The following is a 14,406-nucleotide window of genomic DNA, read 5'->3' on the forward strand; positions in this document are numbered from 1 at the left end:
GGAACAAGACAAGGATGCCCACTCTTGCCACTTTTATTCAACATAGTACTGGAAGTTCTAGCCATAACAATCAGATAAGAAAAAGAAATAAAAGGAACCCAAATTGGAAAGGAAGAAGTAAAACTGTCATTCTTTGCAGATGACATGATACTATACATATAAAATCCAAAAGACACCACCGGAAAACTACTGGAGCTCACTGATGAATTTGGTAAAGCTGCAGTATACAAAATAAATATACAGAAATCTGTTGCATTTCTATATTCTAAGTACAAACTATGAGAAAGAGAAATTAAGGATTTACAATTGCATTAAATAGAATAAAATACCTAGGAATAAATCCAACTAAGGAGGTAAAAGGCCTATATTCAGAAAACTATGAGACACTGATAAAAGAAATGGAAAACAACACAAATAGAAAGATATTCCATGTTCATGGATTGGAAGAATAAATATTGTTAAAATGACTATACTACCAAGGCAATCTACAGATTCAATTCAATCCCTGTCAAAATGCCAATGGCCTTTTTCCTAGAACTAGAACAAATAATTTTAAAACTTGTATGGTAGCACAAAAAACCCTGAATAGACAAAATAATTTTGAGAAAGAAGTACAGAGCTGAAGGTATCATGCTCCTTAACTTCAGACTATACTACAAAGCTATAGTCATCAAAATAGTATGGTACTGGCACAAAAACACATAGAGCAATGGAACAGAGTAAAGAGCCCAGAAATAAATCCACACACTTATGGTCAATTAATCTGTGACAAAGGAGGCAAGAATATACAATGGGGAAAAGATATTTTCTTCAATAAGTGGTGCTGAGAAACTGGACAGCTACATGTAAAACAATGAAATCAGAACATTTTCTCACACCTTATACAAAAATAAACTCAAAATAGATTAAAGAGCAAAATGTAAGACGAGAAACCACAAAATTCCTAGAAGAAAACATAGGCAGAGCACTCTTTGACATAAATCACAGTAATAGTTTTTTTTGAATCTGTCTCCTAAGTCAAAGGAAACAAAAATATACAAATTGTACTTAAATGCTTTTGCACAGCAAAGGAAACCATTGACAAAACAAAAAGACAACCTACTGAATGGGAGGAAATATTTGCAAATGATATGACCAATAAAGGGTTAATATCCAAAATATATAAATGGCTCATACAACTTAATATCGAAAAAACAAACAACCCAATAGAAAAATGGGCAGAAGACCTAAGTGGACATTTTTTCCAAATGACCACCTGGCCAATCGGCACATGAAAATATGCTCAACATCACTAATCATCAGAGAAATGCAAATCAAAACCACAATGAGATATCACCTCACAGCTGTCAGGATGGCTACCATCAAAAAGAACACAAATAACAAATGTTAATGAGGATGTGAAGAAAAGGGAACCCTTGTACAGTGTTGGTGGGAATGTAAACTGGTGCAGCCACTGTGGAAACAGGACAGAGGTTCCTCAAAAAACTAAAAATAGAACTACCATATGACCCAGCAATTCTTTGGGTATATATCCAAAGAAAATGAAAACACTAATTCAAAAAGACACATGCACAAAACAGAAACAGACTCACAGACATAGAAAACAAACTTACAGTTACCAAAGAGGAAGGTGCGGGGCGGGGGGAGAGGGATAAATTAGGAGTATGAGGTTAACAGATACAAACTTCTATACATAAAATAAGCAACAAGGATTTACTGTATAGCCCAGGCAACAATATTCAATATCTTGTAATAACCTATAATGGAAAATAATCTGAAAATATATACACATATATGTATATAACTAAATCACTTTGCTGTACACTTGAAACTAACACAACATTGTAAATCAACTATACTTCAATAAAAAAGATACATGCACCCCAATGTTCAGAGCAGCATTATTTGCAATAGCCAAGATATGGAAGCAACCTAAGTGTTCATGAATAGATCAATAGATAAAGAAGATGTGGTATACATATATACAATGGAATATTACCCAGCCATAAAAAAGAATGAAATTTTGCCATTTGCAGCAACATGGATGGAGTTGGAGGGTATTATGCTTAGTGAAATAAGTCAGACAGAGAAAGACAAATACTGTATGTTATCATTTATATGTGGAATCTAAAAAAAAAAAACGAATGAATAACAGAAACAGACTCACAGATATAGAGAACAAACCAGTGGTTACCAGCAGGGAGAGGGAAAGCGGGGAGGGGCAAGACACAGGAAGGGGATTAAGAGGTACAAACTACTATGTATTAAATAAATAAGCTACATGGATATATTGTACAGCAGAGGGAATATAGCCAATATTTTATAATGACTTTAAATGGAGTATAATCTGTAAAATTTTGAATCACTTTGTTGTACACCTGAAACTAATATAATATTATAAATCAACTATGCCTCAATAAAATATAAATAAAATAAAATAAAATAAAAAGGAAGTATAACTAGAATTTCCTCACCAGTCTGCTCTGAAAGCCATTCCAGTTTTGGATTCACAAGCTGTTTAGAGGAAGGTGATCTCTCTCCCCTGCTCTTTCAGTGTTTCCAGTTGTCGTAATTGCAAGTGGATGTAGCTAAAGACAAATGGGAAACATAAACTGAGTGGTTTAGAAGAACAATTTTGAGAGCCTAGCTCTTTCTAAATGCCAGGGACTGTTTCAACTGTTAACTCAGGGGTTAAGAGCCTGAAAAGAATGTCAGGCTAGCTGACCAGAATCTTTATGATTAAAGAGAAAAGTTGGCTCTCCTGGATCTCTGATCTATCCCAGTGGGCAAGGGGCAGACCACTCCTATCGCAACACCACTCCATCCTTGCTGCTGGAGGACACGCATGGGGAGATACCTGAGGGGGTCCCCTGCTTGCTTTCCCTTCTGTTTGGCAGTGAAGTTGAAGATCACAAGCCTTGTTCTGTAGCAGGGAGAGGTATTTTGGTGGGGAAAAAAAGTCCCCTGGTTTCCCAGGAGCACTTGGGATAAACGTAGGGTTTCCAAAGATTTCTGATGATAAGAACCACCTGGGGCACTTACTCTCCCTTGGAAATGTTGGTTCTGTTGAGCTGAGTTGGGAACTCACATGTTGCCATTTAAAAAAAGTGGCCCAGGTGATTTTTATCATCAGGCAAGTTTGGGAAGCCCTGCCCTAGGGCAAGAGGGCAACTCTTCCTGGACCTTGAGCTCATGCCTGCGGAAGGGAGCTGATATAATATTTAACCCCTGAAGAGACACATCTGTTTGAAGAAGATCTGTCTAGGAAAGTTACAGGGCTACAGTTACTATTCTGTGGAGGACGAAATTGGTTGGGGCCCTTCTGAAGTTCTGTAGTTATGAATGAATGACAGATCATGTCATTGAAGGGCAAGTTTTCTTCTTGAAATCAGCTTGGGTTTGGTTGCAAAACACAGCAGACTTGAAAATCCAGCTGTTTACTTCACGATGGAAACTGGGGGCTGAGCTGCCACTACCGAGCCAGGGTCTGAAGTGCGTGTCCCTGAGACCCCAGGTCATACCTGATGCTCTGCCAATGACGTGGTGCATGGAAAGGCCTCTAGGGTGTCCTTCCTCTCCCATAGCTGGAATTGTTCCCCTAATGCTGAAAGCAAAGGCACTTGGAGCTGGCCAGGAAAGAGCAGGACCTCAGAGCTTCGTGAGAGTTGCTATGAAAGTTTAAGTGTCATCACAACTAGAGATTCCTGGGGTGGGAAGGAAAACAGACAGTCATGAAAGAGGTCTCTGTCTATTTCTAGTGAGCTGACCCAGCAGGAAAGTTGGGTTAGATTCCTGAGCATGTGGTGGACACATCAAGGGCCCCTGCACAACCAGAGGCCCTTGGCGGGGGGGGTCCTCTGCTATTTCTACAATCTTGGTTTGAGTAGGATGCAAACAGAGCCTTGGAGCAGCACCTAACACATCTAAAAAAGTACTGCCTGGCACATAAGATGGGCTCAGTAAAGACTTTCTGAATGAGTGAATGAATGGGAAGAGAGAGAGAGCTTGTCACTGAATTGCAAATCAGAGGCCTCCAATTGTTGACAATATATGAGAAAGATTCAAGCTTCATTTCTCAGACCTTTATTCTTCTAAACAAAGTTCAGGGCTCTGCATGTTCTACTCTGTTAACCACAGAAGCCCAAAGTTCTTCCATAACTAATCTGAACCTGGGATCCCTTTGCTCTGCTCTCAGGAGCTCTCACAACCTCTTTCCCCGTGAAGAAGTGTAAGGATGATGGAGCAGGGCCGTGGCCGCATGGAAGATTTCCCTCTCAACGTGTTTTCGGTCACTCCTTACACACCCAGTACTGCTGACATCCAGGTGTCGGATGACGACAAGGCGGGGGCCACCTTGCTCTTCTCAGGCATCTTCCTGGGACTGGTGGGGATCACATTCACCATCATGGGCTGGATCAAACACCAAGGAGTCTCCCACTTTGAATGGACCCAGCTCCTTGGGCCCATCCTGCTGTCAGTGGGGGTGACATTCATCCTGATTGCCGTCTGCAAGTTCAAAATGTTCTCTTGCCAATTGTGCAAAGAAAGTGAGGAGAGGCTCCTGGACTCAGAGCAGTTGGCAGGAGGACAATCGTTTGTTTTCACTGGTATCAACCAACCCATCACCTTCCATGGGGCCACCGTGGTGCAGTATATCCCTCCTCCTTATGGCTCTCAAGAGCCCATGGGGATGAACACCACCTACCTGCAGCCAGTGGTGAACCCGTGTGGCCTCATACCATCTGGAGGGATGGTGGCCACCATGCCAAGCCCTCCTCAGTACTACACCATCTACCCTCCAGAGAATGCTGCCTTTGTTGATGACCAGGACTACCCTTCCTTCGTGGGCGGTGGAAATGACAGGTAGGATGTGTGCCTTGGGGATGCTCCCCTTCCAGCTGTGGCAGTCACAGTCTATGGCTGCGTTTGGTCTGTAAGGAAGGCGGTGGGAGACTGCAGATCTCCGTGTGGCCCGTTGCCAGGATGGTGGCATTGGTTCTGAGAGTGGTGCTGTGGGCTGTAATGCATCTTGTGCTTTCTGCTCCCGTTTCAGGACCAGCCCTGATGCTGAGCAGCTAGAAGAGACACAGCTGGGAGATGAGGACTCTGCCTGCTTCTCTCCTCCCCCCTATGAGGAAATATGCTCCCTCCCTCGCTAGAGACTATGCGGCTGAGGGCACACAGTTTTAGTTTTTTTGCTGACAACCGAAGTGTTCTATGCTGTGACCTTCAGAAGTTAGACAACAGAGCAGCCCAGGAAGCCTGACAGATACCATTCGAGGCGGGGAAGGGGGAAGTGGGAGGTAGACTCTCTCTGACTGTTAAAAATTAGTCTAGGGTGGGGATATGCCCTTCCGGTCGAGCTAGAAATCCCCTGGATATGGTTCAGGATCAGGAATTTCACCTGTTTATTCACCACCCACCCCTTTCCCACTGGAACGCACTGGTGTCTTAATTTGAGCTCCAGTAGCCAAGGGAAAAATCACTACTGCTGTGACTTCGGGAGTTTCCACAGTAGTGAGAATGGGGGTAGGGGAAGGAAGCAGGGAATAGAAAACGGGCTCAAATGGAGATTTCCCAGTTCCTGTTCTCAGCTGGGGATCTTCATATGTATAAGAACTCGGTTGCCATCTGGTGTCCCTTGAGGACTCTGGCATCTTAAAGGCTGCAAAAATAAATGAATTAAATGGAATAAAATAATGTCTTCTGTTAGAACAGTATTAGATAGCTGGCTAATAAAATAGACAACTGTTGGGAACATACTGTATAGCACAGGGAACCCTACCTAATGCACTGTGGTAACCTAAATGGGAGGGAAGTCCAAAAGCAAGGGGATATCTGTATGTGTATGGCTGATTCATTTTGTTGTGCAGTGGAGGCTAACACAACATTGTAAAGCAACCATACTCCAATAAAAATTAATAAAAAAAAATAATAGGACGATGATGTCAATAAATCCTTAAGTTACCACAGAGAGACACATCACAGCGGCTCTCAGCTGTCGATGTTCTCTCTCTCAAGGCTGAAGCTTGAGGTGCCCACCCCAACATGGGATTTGTGCTGGACCCAGTGGCCAACAGAACACGAGCACCTCCCTACACGTAGATGAGATCTGTTAAATTAGACAGAATAGAGCTGCTGTGTCAACACCTGGAAAATCATGTCATGGAAACAATCTTTATGGTCAAGATAAGCTCACCTTCTTTATAAAAAAACTTTGGTGCCCTTAATCTCCCAGAATCTGGACTGTGTAATTAACAACCAGAACAGATTCACAGGCTTTAGAAGAGACAGATAAAACCATCAGAGTTTAAAAGAAAGTATTTTCCATAGGCTACAAAGGTAGGCCACTCAAGGTAAGGGTGGGTGGCTCATCCCAAAGGAAGACCAGGATTTAGCAATCCTTTAGAGTTTTGGTACTGTGTTTGTATATTGAGTGATTTTTACTAATCTTTATCAGAAGTATCTAGTTTTCCAAGGATATGATTAACATAAGCTTGGTATATTATTATTGTGATTTGTATTATATCTTAGGGATGAAATCTCTTTTTTTTAATTTAATTTTTATTTTATATTGGAGTGTAGTTGACTTACAATACTGTAACACACTCTCCTTTAATAGTCATTGCTACTTTTTTTTTTGTATCTATATTGTACTTTATTTTTTTTAACATCTTTATTGGAGTAAAATTGCTTTACAATGGTGTGTTAGTTTCTGCTTTATAACAAAGTGAATCAGCTATACATATACATACATCCCCATATCTCCACCCTCTTGCGTCTCCCTCCCACCCTCCCTATCCCACCCCTCCAGGTGGTCACAAAGCACCGAGCTGATCTCCCTGTGCTATGCGGCTGCTTCTCACTAGTTATCTATTTTACATTTGGTAGTGTATAAATGTCCATTCCACTCTCTCACTAGGGACGAAATCTCTTTGTATGAGAATTCATTTTCATGTTCAGTGATAGCAGGTGATGGAAAAATATGATTCAGTTAACAGAAAATAGCTTTTTGCTCAGCATATTCATGAAATACTGGACTCCTGGCTGAGGGCCATCAGTTCAGGGAGGACGTTAGGTGACAGGGACATAGTTGAGCACCACCAGTGGCATGCCCACCGGCAATGCCTACACACCTGCCTCCCTCATCCCTCTCCCTCCTCATCCTCGCCCACCGCATAACTTTATATTCCTGGATTTGGGTTCCAATGAGCATCAAGGGTAGTTCAAAAGGGAAAGAGATGTTAAGAAAGGACATCCATGTGTGGAAGGTGGGCCGGTGGGACAGCCACTTTGTCTCAGTGATGCCTGGAGTCCGATGTGCAGGGAAGTGGCCTTGGGGGCTTTTTAGCTCTAGGCTGCCATCATTCAGCACCAGCTGTCCCTGTTCCAAGGCAAAGTGCTAACACAGAGGTAATTTATGCTTCTGGAGACAGTGCACCAGAGCTGACAGCTCAAGGTGGGAGGTGGGGCTCAGAAAATAGGAATTCAGCACTTATTTATTGAGCACATCCTCTGTGTCAGGACCCGGGCCATCAAGTGGGGATATAACATTGAAAAAACGAACCCATAGAAAAGCAGCTACGGATCACTTATTCCCTGACACCCAAGAGGGGTCCTGGAGCCGTAAGAGGGATTTGGACTAGTCGGGAGGGTCACCAGAGCTGACTTGGGAAAGTGAAGTCAGGACCACTGCCCTGTATAACCCCGGGAGCACCGTTACATGGACAGCCATGACATCGGACTCCCTGGACCTCTGAGGCCGGAGCTAAAGGAACAGTAGCTGACACTAGACAAAGAGGAGGAGGAGGAGTGGCTGTGTAAACCTTTCGATTTTGCTGCCGCTACAGCCCTCAAACAGAGCTGCCTTCCAGCACCTGGGAAATTATATCCACCAGCTCTCTGGCTTCGAAGCAACCCCACCATGCTCTCTTTCTGTTTTCCTTTTGGGGTTGCAGGGGCCAACATAATGGGAAGCCCACCAACTGGCCCCTGGACTCTGACGCCAGGTCTTCGCTGGTCTCTTTGACCAGCGGGGACACACTTCTGGCAGAGTTTCAGGTTTGTTGTCTGGATATTTGCCTTTTCTCATTCTCTCTCTCAGTATCTTATCAGGGCTGAATGGAGGGCTGTGATCTGGGGAGAGTGAATTGGGGTCTGTCTGGTCCCAGCTGTGCCATCCACCCTGAGATTCCTGGTGTGGAATGTGGCCCTAGCTTTAGGCACATGCTGAAAGGTCCAGTGTCCAGGCCAGAACCCATGGGCCACCGTCAGCCTTGTTAAATATCTTAGTATGTGTCTGCAGAGCAATTGGGAAGTCATTGAAGAGTTTTAATGAAGAGGGAGCTGTGATCTGATTCTGAACACTTCCTGGTTAGGGCAAGACCCAGAGGCACACAGGGTGTGATACTGACCTTGCTGGTAAGGTCCAGATGTCAGTGACCGGAGCACCAGGAGACATCCCTCTCCTCTACCCTCAGTCTTCACGGGGGTGCCATGGCTGGGCATGCTCTGGCAATCTACACATCATTCAGAACAAAGCCAAAAGGTCTTGTTAATCAAAGGGGACGGGTGTCTTAAGAACTAAATGTTAACATCTCTCGGGAGCCAGTTTGGGTTGGGCCTCTGGTCTGGAGGCACTGATGACAGCTGGCAACATTGATAGGACAGGAGCGGACCCTCCAAGCCCGGGTAATGAGGCCCAGGCACCAAAGGGAAGAAACTTTCACAAAGCTCTTAGACTTCTTTCTCCTCTCGGGCTGATCTCTCGTGCAGTGTGGGTCTCGCCACGCCCTCTGCAGGGCCCTGGGAGGTAGGTATCCTGCAGGGATGGCAATCGTTTTCCCTTTCGCTCCACTGAACCAGGCATGGGTCTAAGTTTCAAATGCAGCAAGTGGCTCTGCTCCAAAACAGCCCTTTAAGTGCTCCCCCCCACTTTTTTGGGGGGCGGGGTGTACAGTATAAAAATAAACCGCTTGTTTGTGATGAGCTGGCCTTGGGTGGCTGTTTTCAGCTTCAGCCCTCTGGGGTTTGGCGTTGGCCTTGTTTACTATCCGGTCAGTGGAGTGGGGCAGAGCTGAAGGTCCACACCCCCAGGGGGCTGGTGTTTCTCCCCCAAACAGAGTGCCTCACAGTGGTCGTGGGATAGACACCTTCTTACCAACCGAGAGAAGGGGGCGGCCAGCCTAGTTCTCAGTAGGGTCCCCGCCTGTCACAAGCAGGCACTGTCTGCAGACGCCGCTCACACCCCTGGACGGTCACCAAGGGCCTCGCGCAAAGCCCTCTACAGATGCTCGGTTCCTGGTGAATAACAAATGCGAAATGAATAAACGAAGAACTTTTCAAATAGATAACAACCACTCTAGTTCAACTTAGCTCTTTTTTTTTTTCTCATTATGTAAAATTTCAAACAAGTACAAGATTAGAGAGGATAGTATATGAAACCCTATGTAACCATTACCCACCCTCAACTCACAGCCAATCTTACTTCGTTTATCCTCCCACCCACAATCCCCCAACTGGATTTTTAAAAAGCAAATCCAAACCATCAAATGATTTCATCCTAAAACATTTCATTGTGTATCTTTAAAAGATAAAAACTCCAAAAAAATACAACACCATTATTACACCCAAAAAATTTATAATAATTCCTTAATGTCTTCAAATATTTAGTCATTATTCAACGTCTTCAGTTTTCTCTATTCTGTTTAATTTTTTACCTCTTTGTTTTGTTTGAAATCAGGATCCAAATGAGATTGGCTTTTGGCTAAATGGATCTTTAATTTCTGTCTATATTATACTATATTTTGGAGGCAGAGAGTTGGCAAACTATTCATGGTAGCAGAATCATATTTATTAAATTTCACTTTCCAAACAAAAATGTTTTTCAAGGTTTTTTACTTTATATTTCCCTGACAGTTCCCTGAAACTCAAGGAGTCTCCTGGAGTTAGAAACTTATTTTTTTCTACTTTTAGCATATTATTAGAGATTTTTCTAAGCACAGTCCTAGAAAAAAATTTACATGAAAAAAATCTTTGAGTGTTTGAGAAATATTTGTTGCATAATAGTTTCAAGAGTTTCAATAATATCAGAAAACTGATAACCATCAGTATTTCTGGCTTGGTTGGTGAAACTTCTTCGGAAAAAAAAAAAAAGTTTTTTACTCCAGAGACCATAAAAAATCCTTTGAACATTTCAAAAGTGGGAACCAACGTCTTCCCTCTAAGAAATAAAACCTCTTGCTCTACATTAAAATACCACCTGGTACTATTAAACTCTCTAAGGTTATTGACTGTGGGCCTCTTACCAATGAGTTCTCAATTTTCAAATTAAAAACGAATATATTTTCTGGTCATGCCTACAACTCTTCCTTTGAAGGTGTGTGTGTGTGTGTGTGTGTGTGTGTGTGTGTGCGTGTTCACCTACACCTTCTTATTATTGAATGTGATTTATGGATTTCTTTCCCACTCACTACTTGTAAATCATCAAGAGTTTTATGTCCCAAGCAGTCAGCAATTGGTTATAAAATCAACAGAGAGCTGTACTAAATAAACCCTTACTGGATTGCTCCTAAGAACTGATGACAAATCAGAAAGTGAAGACAATTCCATGGGAATGATTCTCACCTGCCTCTGGGATACCACAAAGGTCTCAGATATGGGGATTTTATTTGTCTTGCGCTTTTAGGAAGATTAATAACCAGATGAACTGGGAAGGAAGTCAGTTTTCTAGGTTCCAGAAGTTTTCTTATAACAAAGAATTTTTCCCCCAGCACAAAACCTACACATGTGTAAATCATAGACACAAATATGTGTGCTGGAGTCTGTGCTTACACACAAGGGGCTGGAAATGAAGCTATGTGATTTTCCTGTTTTAACCTTCCATTAGTATAAAAGAACACATTTTTTTTTAAAAAGGGGTATGTGTGTGCGTACTCTTTTTTAAATATATAGAATATCTCTTGAAGAAGACATAAAAACTGGTAATAATCATGTCTGGGGCAGAGGATGGGAGACTTATTTTTCACTTTAATTCATGCTAATTAATAAATTTTTTTACCATGTTCATAATATTGCCTGTTCATAAAATTATTTTTAGAATACAAGAAGAAAAGGAAATGATCTCTCTCCATGTGCTTTTAATGTTAACCTCATCTTCTTGAGTCCAAGGGTAAATGATTTTCATTGCCACTGCTGCTTATACATGTAACAGGTAAACACACACAAGACACATAGAAACAAACGTGGTATGTATACATACATCTATGTGGACACAATGCAATGTAATATGAGTAACACTTCTATATAGACACACACACACAAAGTCCCTGGGGGAGAGAACACAGCTTTCACTGTGTATGTGGAAGAATTTTCACACATATATGTTGTTGCTAAAGTCCTCTGCCCATGGGGTAAAACACTGACCAACATCAGTGTAACGGCAGCACACAGAGTCATGAATCTGATTCCACAGGGTTCTTCCTTTGATGATTTGTCTCAACCCAGGTTCCTCCTTCACACTTGAAAAACTGTTCACAGCAGACAGCCATTCACTTACCAAAGAGCCACCACCATTGTACCTTCAGAGGTGAAACAGAGCAACCTAAGTAAACTGATTCCTCATCAGAAGGAGCTCCAGGGATTAACTTTGCACACTTCCCCTCCCTCCCCACCCCAAGTGGGTGTGAGAGGGAATCGTGGCTACAGCAGCACCCCCTGCCCCTTTCTCTCCTGGAATTGGTCAGGGGCTCCTCCCCCGGGGCCTGTGGGGCTGGTCTGATCCCACCTCATCCAGGAAGGACGCCCTGATCCCTCAACAGCCTGAACAGGAGCAACACAAACATGCTTGGAATTTTTCAGAAGGCAAATAGATCTCTTTGTGTGCTGTCTACAAAGCTCAAAGAGGACAGTTTTAGGCTAGAGTGTGTCTGTGCCTCATTAGAGCCCCTTGGAGGCCATGGCGGGGGGGCTCATCCTTGGGGGTCACCTTTCTGGTCCCTGTGCTCAAGTGACATCCCAACTGACTTCCCAGCCTACCCTGTGGTCCTTGAAGGCCTGTGGCAGGAGGCACCATAGTTATTCACTCGTGCATTTGGCAGACGTTCTCAAAACTGAACAAAGTGAGCCTGTCACTTCAAGGGAAATAACTGACAGTATTTGTTGCCAATGATAACATTCAACCTTTCAAGTGAAAATTAGAATTTTTGAAAACTTCTATTTGTCATCGTGAGCTTGACAACTTCTCCAAAAGTGGACTTTTCTTTTGAGATCGGTATTGATATTTTAAAATGTAATTTCTAAAAATTTATATAATGAAATGTGTCAGCATTTGAAAGGTCAGTACAACTCAGTGAACGAATATTTTCCACATGACCACTACGTGATATTACAAAATCACGTGTGGGAAAAATGAACTCAGTGTACAAGATAGACCAATGGATTTTAATGTAACAGAGTACAAAATGTTCATTGATACAATTTCAGATTCCACATTGCAACTAGCCTTTCAGAAATTACCACCTGGGTTTTGGTCTGGTATCCAAGAATATCCATAATTACCTGAAAAACTTTTAAAATACTTCTGTATTTTCCAACTACACATCTGTGTGAGACCAGATTCTCTTCATAGTGTTCAACCAAAACAACATATGGCAACAGATTCAAAGCAGAAGCAGATATGAGATATGAGTCTGGCTGTCTTCTGTTAAGTAAGATAATAAACAAATTTGCAAAAATGGAAAACAATATCACTTCTCATTTTTTTTTTTTTGCTTTGGAAAAATATGCTATTTAATACAGAAAGGGTTTATAATTGCAATTTTCATGTTTTAATATTTTTGAAGGCCCTGGAGCTGTTTTAATTTTTTTCCAGTTTTATTGAGGTATAACTGACAAAAAATTGTAAGATATTTAAAGTGTACAATGTGATGATTTGATATGTGCATTATAATTTTTAAATGAATAAACAAATATTTTATCCTCTTTTGGCTTTAATTTCTAGTATAGTAAATGGTAAATACTAATAGATAGTCCATAAACAAAAGTTCTTTGGGTTCCTCAGTAAATTTTACAGGTATAAAAGGTTTTCAAGATCAAAAATGTTGAGAACTGCTGGCGTATGTTACTGGGGGGAGAGGGAGAGGTGGCAACATGCCCAGCAAAAGACTATACTTCCCAGCCTCCTTTGCAGCTAAGTTTGGCCATATGGCTAAGTTCTGGCTAACTGGATGTAAGGAGACGTTTTTGGAAGGGGCTTCCTCAAAGACTGCTTAGAAAACAGATAGCTGAGGGAATTCCTTTTCTGACTTTCTCTTTTTCCTCATTCTGTTTTTCTTCCCTGAAGACTACGACTTATATGTGATCACAGAAGCTTCAGCAGCTACCTTGAACCATGAGGTGACCTTGAGGATGGAGGCTACTTGTTACAAAGATGGAACAGAAAGATAGAAGAAGGCTGGGTCCCCAATGACTATGATGCTGCCTGACTATCTACGTCAGAGTTCTTTTAAGAGAACTTTTTGAGAGAGAGAAATAAACTTTGAAATCTTGTTTAAGTCACTATTATTTTGGTTTGTCTATTCCACATAGTGGAACCTAATTCTGCTCCTTTTAAGTGTGGCAATGTGCCAAGACCAGCTACAAAGGACCCATTTTATGCGGATTATATAATTATTTCATAGGCATTTCTAAGATTGGGTTTTATTCCCATGTCAACCACTGTCTTAAGGTGTGATGTTGAAAAAGCATTATTCAGGGTTAGTATTATAGGCACTCAGAAATTCATTCACATTGTAAAGCAATGATACTCCAATAAAGATGTTAAAAAAAAAAAAGAAGTTCATTCAACTCTTTGAGCAACAAACGTTTAGGAAGACCATCTTATTGGCAGGCAGTGAAGCAGGCACTGGGTACACGTGCGCTCAGAGCCCTTGTGGTCCATGGAGGAAATCGCCTCACTCCAGGACCTAGCACTGCCCTCACAGCTCTGCTGCAGGCCCTACACTAGGATAACAGACTATTCTGGGTTTGGAGAGAAAAGCAGACAGCTTGTCACTTAATTGGTATTTCCAGGGCGTGACTTAAAGTTCTCTTGAATAAATTTCATTGTCACTACACTCACTGAACCAGAATGGCCCAAATAAACAAAAAGACTTCCCTCTCCTTAATTTTGATGGGTTAACACATCTCATGTCCCCAATTAGCCAAGTCAGTTGTTGAGGGCTCTCTCACGCTACATTGTCAATATTGTAAGTAACTGCCTGTATTTGAAAGTCTAGTTGTAGGAGGCCATCAAACCTTGTCCATGGAACGACCTGTAACTTAAATCCTCTAAGCAAAGGCAACTTTCTATGGACCCTCAACAGTCCCTTCTCTCCTGTTATACAGAATCTATTACCATTTATGTGG

General features: G+C 42.0%; 1 protein-coding gene across 2 annotated transcripts; it reads left to right on the plus strand.

Moving 5' to 3' along the window:
* Nucleotides 1-4,180: 4,180 nt before the first annotated feature.
* TMEM174 (transmembrane protein 174) lies at nt 4,181-13,560 on the plus strand. Of its 2 annotated transcripts, none has more exons than XM_059919346.1 (2): nt 4,181-4,863; nt 13,343-13,560. In XM_059919346.1, exons 1-2 carry the CDS (start codon nt 4,235-4,237, stop codon nt 13,392-13,394), a joined length of 681 nt encoding a protein of 226 aa, XP_059775329.1. In that variant the 5' UTR covers nt 4,181-4,234; the 3' UTR covers nt 13,395-13,560. The 2 variants fall into 2 exon arrangements, with proteins under 2 accessions (XP_059775329.1, XP_059775328.1); XM_059919345.1 differs by lacking the exon at nt 13,343-13,560 and adding an exon at nt 5,054-5,935 and having other exon boundaries at nt 4,183-4,863.
* Nucleotides 13,561-14,406: the final 846 nt, after the last annotated feature.

The sequence above is a fragment of the Balaenoptera ricei genome, chromosome 3 (assembly GCF_028023285.1).
Source record: "Balaenoptera ricei isolate mBalRic1 chromosome 3, mBalRic1.hap2, whole genome shotgun sequence".
NCBI classification, from domain to species: domain Eukaryota; kingdom Metazoa; phylum Chordata; class Mammalia; order Artiodactyla; family Balaenopteridae; genus Balaenoptera; species Balaenoptera ricei.

Bases quoted from the DNA above. Each gene is read 5' to 3' on its own strand.
- TMEM174 (XM_059919345.1), top strand. From the start codon at position 4,235: ATGATGGAGCAGGGCCGTGGCCGCATGGAAGATTTCCCTCTCAACGTG. The intron at 4,864-5,053 runs GTAGGATGTGTG...CTCCCGTTTCAG, and splicing joins GTGGGCGGTGGAAATGACAG to GACCAGCCCTGATGCTGAGC.